Consider the following 9732-nt stretch of genomic DNA (forward strand, 5'->3'; position numbering starts at 1 on the left):
CTATTTATTATTAATCTCTAATTAATTAATGTTATTAAAATTCTATTTCATATCTCCTCCTTATCAATAGCCAGAGTAGAATTATATCTCAAAAAAAAAAAAAAATTTTGATTCAAGTTGGTTCTTCCAAAGAACCACAATTTTTAAAAAATATATATGTACATTTTCAGCCTAATAGTTATCGAATATCATTAAAAAAAAAAACTATAATTCAATGATTTATAAATTTGATTGTGATAGTTATTTACATATTCAATATGATATTCTTAATAAGTGTTTTTTTTTAATTTATAAATTTTATGACATTAGCTAAACAAAATATTTAATCTAAATTAAGCTTAGAGAAAATTCAATTAGATTCTTGATTTTGCGTAATGTATCTTATCTAATTTTAAATTTTTGGGTCAACTTAATAATTGAGTGTAAATATCAAAAAGTCCAAATCCAATTGATGTCCAAATTTGTGTCACATGTCCAAGAGAATTATTGGATACAAAAACCGAAAAATTTAAATCCAATTAAATATTTTTTTAAATGTATGATTTAAAAAATGTGTAAGTTAATACTATGAATAATTTGAACCGTGTAATTGCGATTATTTTTAATTGTACCCGTGCATATGCACGGGTAATACACTAGTATATATAACAAACGGATCCGGGTCCAACCCATAAAGTGGAAACAAAATTCGGAGCCATACGCAGACAGAGAGATTGACACAGAGCAATGGCATCGAAAGCTTCAACACCGCCATATCCGAGCGCTTCGAAACTCTCTGATTCTCTATGTTATTCTCAATATTCTGCTTCTCTCAAATGTAAGCTCCTTTCATGTTTTCCTTTTCATTATTTGACTTATCCAGTTATGATTTCGTCATACCTATTTGTTTTGGTCTTTTACTTTCGTTTGACCCTTATCTTTGCTGTTGCTCCAATTTTTATTGAAAACCCATTGATCCTTTCTTTAATATATCATTTTTCCTTTGATGGGTTCTCTCTGAATCATCTAATTTCCTTGTTTTTGTTTTTCCAGCCCTTTTTTTTTGGGTATTTGCTTTGTGAAATTCATGCTTAATTTGTTAGTTCTGTAGTTTTTCTTTAATTGGGGGTCTTAAAACATTAGGAATTCTTGTTGAAATGTATATACATGTATGCAGTTTTTCTTTGTAGTAGAATAATAAGTTCCCATAGAGAGCATGGTATCCCGATTATGACTGACTTCCATCTCTATGGCCTACAATAAAGATTCCTCTGACTTTACAGCCTCGGCTACAACGATGCTGCCTGTGCCAAATTTTTTTGTGGATCGGATTTTGCTTGATTTTCTATTGCTTGGATGTGATCGGGTAAATGTATTTTGATCAAAATCCATAATGCATTATATGTCTCATAATAGGTCCCATTTATCTATCATGCACTTGTCGTTAGTGACTATTTGATGCAAGAGCATCTTATATGCAATTTCAAGATGTTAAGAAGTCAATCAAGTTGCTGCAAAGTGATTGAAAAAGTCCTTTTGAAGCTTACAGACAAGACTAGTGGAAATACAAAACCATTTATGCAGCTTGGAAGTATTAATTGTTCAGTGGTTAGTTAGTTACACTATCCATTTTTCCAAACAACGGGCTTCAGTCAGCTTGTTGCAAGGGTGGCAGCCACTCTTATCTATTTTAACAGATTCTCATTAGCTAGTTTGTTATTTGGAACAGCATTAGCCAATATTAGTTTGACACTTGGCAAGAACCTAAGTGGATTCCATTTTGTACTTAGTTTTTCATAGTTAACAAAAATTGAAGCCTTTGTGTTCTTTTCTTGGAACTTAGCGTTCTTGTAGAGGTGTTTAACCACCTACTAAATGTTCTCAGCAACTCATATTGCTAACTAAACCCAATTTAGAATAGCCTACATGCTTCCCTGCACCATTATCCTTAGCTCTTATCTTGACACTAGAGAAGATTTCAATCAATGCTTTATTTTTGTCCCTGTTGATCCCAATTTTCCATTAGAAGTATATACTTTTTTAACCAATAACCGAATACTTTTGACTGTTAATATTTCTCTGCATATTTGATTCCTATCGTATGTCTGTTTTCTTCCCTATGAGTTTTAGCCTCAATAAGAATGCTAGTTCTTACCAATATAGATTCTACCATATATGTCTTTTTTATTCATCTAGAACAAAGAGAAAGAAAATGGAGGCAACAGGCATTATGTTTGATATGATTTTTTTTCTTTAATGCAAATTTTAGTATATAACATCAGCGTTCTATATTACCCGGAATTAAAGTACTCATGGATAAGTTAAATAATTGCTAATGTTGTTTCTTGGAGCACCTGTGCATGCGTGCGAGTGTGCCGCGGGGGGGGGGGGGGGGTGGTTGGGTGATTCAATCATATTTTAATAAGGTTTTTTATGAACTAAGTTGTTTAAAAGATAATGGATCGAAATATATAACTAGGGTCTGCATCATGATGCCCAATATGTATTTTGTTAATTGCAACATGGGCTTGTGGTGTATTGTTGGTCATTGAGGTCCATGACTATCTTTAAGAAAAAGCTTAGTTTGTGCTTCAAGTCTGTACGGGCCTACTAGGGATGCTTTTATGGCTGTCATGAGAATGTCTCCTATTCTTTCTATATTATGTTCAATTACAACTTTCCTATGTCTCTATCATTATAGGGACATTCTTTATAGTGTCATTCAACATGTTATGTCTCGCAGTCTCTTAAATCACTCTTTCAAAAATTTTAAATGATGGTTAGTGATAAAGGGAGCTGATGAGGTAGAAAGAGAACACATGATGCTTTATCTTGCAAAAGACAATTTATACATTACTTTTACAAGCTTTCTAAGAATTAATGATAGGAACATAATGCCCGAACATTTGAGGACATTGAGAGATCTATTGATCTGGTGAAGACTTCACTAGCTAGGACTTTATTTGAGTGGTCTCATATTTGGGGTCTCACACATTGTATTTCCTTGTCTGATTTCATTATTTCTGTTAGATTTTCCACTTGATTTGAGTGTATTCTTTTCATTGCTATGAGTTTACAATCGTAAACACATTGCTCTTTTGCTATCAATAAAACTTTTATTACCTATCAAAAAAGAAGAGTTAATGATAGGAGCTATAATGAAACTTAGTTTAGTTCAAACCAGGTAGAATGTATTGAATGCATATGTGCCACTGGCTAGTCTTTCATGTATTAACCCTTTATTAACCACATAAAAGCATGCTACTGATTTAACTTTCACAGGCACATTCCATGCATGATTTCCTGTGTGAATAATTGATTGTGCCAGTGCACACTACATTGCATGATCTTAACTGAGGAAGTGATTATGTGATCTTAAAAGCATGTAGTAGCACACCTAAGGTCTGTTTGGATAGAACTTATTACTGAAAATTGAAAACTGAAAATACTGTAGCAAAATAATTTTTAAATGTGTAAATAGTACTGCGAGACCCATTTTTAATAAAAAAATTGCTGAAAAAAGTGTGTAAACAGTGTGCGGGTACTATGCGCGCACTGCGTGTTTTGTCCCCCGCAGCAGGGAAAAAAAAAAAGAAAAAAAAAAAAAAAAGAAAGAGGAGAAAACGCAAAAAGCAAATTGCAGCTCTAATAATCTGGATCCAAACAGGCAACTGGTTGTAATCAAACTTTATGTTGACTGAATCTTTTTTTTTTTTGTCTATATATTGATTGCTTTGCTAGTTTTGCAGGTTTAGAAGAATATGGCTCAGACAAGAGTAAATGTCAAGAACATTTTGATATTTACAAGGAATGCAAGAAAAAGGAGGTAATGGATTTTTCAATGTTTAAATGCTCTGTAGATTTAATTCTTATATATGATTGAAATTGATGAAGAAATTGTACCTGGATGAATTAAATCTTGAATGAGGACAGCGGTGCCGTTGGCTTGATGACACTGTTATCCCCTCTCTCTCTCTCTAAAATTAAATTATTCCAATTGCTTGAAATATTGCTGTGAACTATATGGTTATTGATTCTTCTTCTTTTTCTGAATAGAGGGAAGCTCGATTAGAACGCAATAGGAATAGATCATTCTTCTCATGAAAGTCCTTTTTGGATTTGCTACTCAAAATTATAATCAGCAGAAGCTATGTTTGAGCTCCCTACAAGTGTCAATCCCTCTTCTGTTGCAGCATTCAATCTTCCACAAATTTTGACACCAAGTTATAGAGCTGGCTCCATATCATATCTAGAAAAGTTGAATAAATTTCTGTATTTGCAATCCTTGTCATATTCTTTCCATGAGGCGTAAAGTAAAATCCTGGTTTTCATTTCAAAATGGTGGATCCTGGTCAAAGTTTGAAGGTTGTCTATATTATTATAGAACATCAGAACTAAACTTTCATAACTGTATTGCATTATTTGCATAATCTTTGTTGTGCTTTTTATTTGAAAATGTGAAGAAGATTGCATTTGAAGGTGTGGAATTTACAGTGAGGCACTGAATATATTGAATCTGAATCTATTAATATGCAATTAATAACAGTCATTTGAATGATTTAGTGAATCAAAATTTCCTAGTGTAAAAAATATGTTACTAAACAAAATCATTTGAATTGTGTTCTCTAAAGAAACTTTTAATCATCTGGGATGCAGCTCCTTAAAACAAAGCATATGTTAATGTATCAGTGATTTAAAATGTAATTGACAAGCTCTATTTACTACAGTGATTAGTCTAATTTTATACAAATTGTTGAGGTAACTATTCTCTAATTTCATGCAAAAAACTAGAGTAACCAATTTTCCTACTTTGCAGATTAAACATGTGGCTTCCTGCATTGTAACACTGAAACTATTTTGTTCTTATAGATGCCATTTTAGCGATGGTGCTTCTTTAAATAGATGCCTGGATGGTCGTGAGTGGAAGAAATATGTTCCACTGTTTCTTAAGTAGGGTGGAATGACACATTGCAATTATAATGTGGTAACTTGTGAATGACTTGGAATGATATCAGTATATTGCATTATAACGTTTGTGCAATTTTTGCATGCTAAATTCCCATTCTGAAGATACCATAGCAGTGTAACAAAGGCAGTGTCTCTCCTTAAGTCTTTTGTTCTGTACCCCTCAAAACTATTTAGAACATCAAAAACTGATTCAAAAGTCATTTATTCACTCCTCACATGGAGAGGAATTCCATGTTGGGGTTGAAGAAGCAGTCCATAAGCGCTACACGATGCTGTCATGAACTTGTCACAGAAGATATCTGACCATAGACTATTGTAATCAACAGAATTTTTGGCTCCTTCTAGTATCATTTGTATAAGATCCTTCTCATAAGTTGTCTCCATACGTTGTTTTACTACCTTTACAATCATGGGGTTGATCACTTTCTCTAGTCTTCCATATTTGTCTTTTCGTTTTGTCTGGCAAAAATAATTTTTTGCAACTTCAAATTTAAATTGATAGGATCTAAGTTAGGGAAAGCTCACAAATAATAAGCATACTAATACGAATATAAGATAACCTTGATATTTAAATTATGTAATATTGTTGATAATTAGTTAACCCCAAATATATATTTTTATAAAAATATTAGATAATAAACAATGAGAAATGGTCGTATAACAACCAACGTTTTCACATTATGTTTAAGTTATACAGTATAACTTTGGAACTCATATGGCACATAAATGATTATGATTTATGTGAAGAGTTTCATGTAATTGTACCTAAGCCCAGGAATTCCAAGAGGTCTCTTCGACATGGTTTTTTCAAGAGTTCTGAGCTTCAAGAACATTTCTTCCCCTTGAGTGTAATTGCTTTCAAAACAGGCTCTTGAGATTTTATGTGCAGACAAGCTCTTCAAATCCCTGTCAATTTCAATGACTGTAATTCCCCCCGCATTTTCAATTCTGCTCTCCCAAGATCTTAGCGTTGAGGTTATACATTCGATCATTAGATTTTGCATGCCCTTTAAAAAGAGTCGGAAAAAAAAAATTTGGAAGTGTGCAAACAACAACATATGAGTTCTACTGGATTTTGGAAGTGCGCAAACAACAATTTTCTCCGTAGAAGGAATGTATAAATTGTCTTTTGCAAGATAAAGCAAACTGTGTTCTCTTTCTACCCTCATCATCTCCCTTTATCACTTACCATCATTTAAAATTTTAGAGACAGTGATTTGTGAGACTGCGAGACATAATATGTCGAATGAACACGCTATAAAGATTGTCCCTATAATGATAGAGACACAGGAAAGTTATAATCGAACATAATATAGAAAGAATAGGAGACATTTAGATCCAATATGACCAAATTCTCATCTTGCAACAGTTGCAAGGATGTCTTAAAAGGGTTAGACACTTCTTGAAAATGAGGGACCAAAGTAAGAGTATTGATTTGTGTTCAGGGTGCACGACACCGACACAATGTCTAAAAATGATCAAGTATCGCCTCTTATCTTGCCAAATATACTAAACAAAAGCCTTGCTCAAAAATTAAAAGATAGCAGTGAAGAATATTTATATTTTAAGTAAAATGTGAGGGAACAAAAAAAACATATTTACTTAAAAGGTATCCAATGGAGAATTTACCTTAACCTTATCAATGTAGAACTCATGAGCAATAATCTTCCTTTGATGAACCCAAATTGGGCCACTTGATAATCAAATACCCTGGCCCACCAGGGGACACCATTTCTTATTAGATAACTTGATGAGCATGGTTGAAATTTTTGAACAAAAAGTAAACAAAGATCTATTGAGGAAGAACATGTCATTTAATGGATTGATTATAAGAAAAGCCATTTATCATTATGTTTTCGAAACACTAATAAATCCCAAACTTCAATGTATATGACTGTTTGCAAAAGAGGTAAAAACCCAAGCAAAATCAGGAATGTTATATGGACTGTTTCTTAAAGCGGTAAAAGCCCAAATGCCAAGCCTGATGAATCTCGAATCCCGAATTACTTTTATTTCATTTTTTCCCCTTAAAATTAGAAAAATTATATTTCAACTCTACATTTTAAGGGTGTAATAAATCTTGTAATTTTAAAAGTAACGACATTTTTTTTTTTTTGAGAAACTAAAAGTAACGACTTTAATTTTAAGGTTTCAAAATATACTAAATTAAATCATTACTTGCCTATGTTAAAATCCCAAGCTTTTAAATTTTTTTTTTTTTTGAAATTTCAGATTTTAATTTGTCAATTTTTTAAATTCTCAGTACTTAAGTTGTTTTTTTTTTAATTATATAATTTGTTACTTTCATAAAATATAGGGTTTAAATTATAACTTTAAAAAAAAAATCAAATTAAGTCCGATTAGATATATATTAAAAGCAAAAACTAAAAGAAAATCCAATTAGATTTTAAATTAAATTTCAATATAAGATCCAATTTTGCGCCTCATGTCTAATTTAATATTTTTAATTTTTGTGCCAACTTAATTATTTATTGAAAAAAAAAAAAAGAGTCCAAACAGGAGAATCTCAATCGGCACAATTCTTACTTGGATAGGTTTTATAATCTCAAAAATTTTATTTTAATACTATGATATATATATATATATATATATATATATATATATATGTATATTATGCCAGCAATAAATTATTCTATTTTTAATTACTAGTTATGTCCAATGTTTTTTTTTTTTGAGGAGTTATGTCCAATGTTGATGTTTATGTTTTAACTTTTTTTTTTTTGAGAATCATGTTTATGTTTTAACTTATTATATAATATAGTCTCTCATCTCATGCATTCGACCAATAATAATATGTTATTAGCAGTCGGCTTTTTTTGACCGTAGGGGAAAACTAGATAAAACCGTTAGGAGGAAAATATTCTTTCCATTAAACAAACCACTCTTTGGAATCTTCATCAATTCTAGTGGCCTAACAGAAATCAACAAGAAAGATAATAAATCAGTCGTGATTATTAAGAATAGCTAATAAACAAATAACGAATACGACATCATTTAATTAAAAAAAATTTAGAGAGTTTCAATTTAATTATGATAATTCTTTATTATCAGACCAAGACACTAATAAGTTTTTGGTGTAGATAAGAATTAAGCTCCAGATCTCTTATTCAATCATCAGAAACTTTACTATACCCATTAGATAATATTTGTTACACACACTATATATTGTACACAACATATTACATATACTCTCATTTTTTTGAATTGAAACTGTGAGTTGAATACATGATTTTAGTTTTTAAAAAATGAGTGATTATAATTGTGTATAACAGGGAATGTGTAACAAGTTTTATCCCCATTGTTTTGTTAGTCCGCATCATCATGTTGTACTTGTATTGTATGCTTTAACTTCTCAAAATGATAGTCTTTGTCTCAAAATGATGGTTGCGGTGTTGAAGTAATAAATATTCCTATTAAACAATATATATTTTCATTTTCTTCTTTTTTAAAATAAAAGAACTTAAAAAAAAGGAAAAAAAAAAAAAGACAAAAGCAAAAATAAAGATAACATTAATGTGGTTTAGCTCAACAACCTATGTTCACAGCAAAATACCCTTTACAACATATATATACACGCGCACACACAAAAGCTTACAATATACTTAACCTCTGCAACATACGGAATTTAACAAACCCACAACGCAATATCTAGGGAAAAACATTAACAAAACCGTTGGGAGAAAAATATTATTCCCATTAAACAAATCACCCTTTGAATTCTTCATCAATTCTAATGGCCAAACAGATACCAACAAGAAAGATAATAGGACAGTCATGATTATTATGAATAGCTAATAACAAATAACATTGTTGAATATGAAAACGGTTTTTAAGTCTTCATTGTTTGGATAATGTTTGTTACATACACCCAATTATACACACTATTACACACCCATATAATAGGGTATGTGTAACAGGTTTTATCCCCATTGTTTTTCTAGTCCACATCTCATGGTAACATACAACTATACAAGCTGAACCCCATCTTCTCTTTGGTTTCTCTTGTTGGTTTAGTTTGCTTGCTTTCTTGCCAACTCCTTTTGAAGACATGGCATTGTCTATCTTAGAATCCCAACTCAAAAATACTTAGTAGTAATTAGTACGTAGTATATAGCAATGGTTTCCAATAGCATTCAAACTGACCCATCATCTTCTTCCTCTACTTGTTCTACCCAACAGAAATATGAAGTTTTCTTGAGTTTTAGAGGTGAAACCCGCAATAGTTTTACTGACCATCTCTATCACGCTTTGATAGAGAAAGAGATTATCACCTTTAAGGATGATATAGAACTTGAGTGGGGGAGCCCCATTTGCCAGAAATCTTCGATTCAATCAAGAATTCGTAGATAGCGGTCATCATTTTGTCCAAAAATTATGCATCTTCTACATGGTGCTTGCAAGAACTTGCAGAAATTGTTGAATGCATGGAGGGAGGGTTGAGAGTGCTGCCCTTTTTCTATCTTGTGGATCCTAGTCGTGTGCGGCACCAGAAGAGAAGAGTTTTGCAAAGGCCTTTGCTAAACATAAAAAAGATTTCAAGGAGAACCCAGAGAGGGAGCAGATTCTGCAGAAATGGAGAGCTGCTTTAAGATACGTGGCTAATCTCTCTGGACAATCCTTAGATAATAGGTAACTCTAACACTTATGACCTTCGAATTAATTAATGAGAATCTTTTACTCTTATTCGACTTCAATATATATTTGTTTTTGAGAAATGTGGATGTTAAAAGGTTCACATCTTCATTACCATAAAAGCATGAGTTA

General features: G+C 31.7%; 1 protein-coding gene across 2 annotated transcripts; it reads left to right on the top strand.

Annotated features, from left to right (window-relative positions):
- The first annotated feature begins 514 nt into the window (after window positions 1-514).
- LOC142614853 (cytochrome c oxidase-assembly factor COX23, mitochondrial) lies at window positions 515-5378 on the top strand. 2 transcript variants are annotated; one of them, XM_075787498.1, is made up of 3 exons: window positions 515-817; window positions 3729-3805; window positions 4796-5378. In XM_075787498.1, the coding sequence occupies exons 1-3, from the start codon at window positions 727-729 to the stop codon at window positions 4931-4933; spliced, it is 306 nt and encodes a 101-aa protein (XP_075643613.1). In that variant the 5' UTR covers window positions 515-726; the 3' UTR covers window positions 4934-5378. The 2 variants fall into 2 exon arrangements, with proteins under 2 accessions (XP_075643613.1, XP_075643614.1); XM_075787499.1 differs by lacking the exon at window positions 4796-5378 and adding an exon at window positions 4036-4500 and having other exon boundaries at window positions 645-817.
- The last annotated feature ends 4354 nt before the right edge of the window (window positions 5379-9732 follow it).

This window comes from Castanea sativa, chromosome 11 (genome assembly GCF_040712315.1).
Source record: "Castanea sativa cultivar Marrone di Chiusa Pesio chromosome 11, ASM4071231v1".
Classification (NCBI taxonomy): domain Eukaryota; kingdom Viridiplantae; phylum Streptophyta; class Magnoliopsida; order Fagales; family Fagaceae; genus Castanea; species Castanea sativa.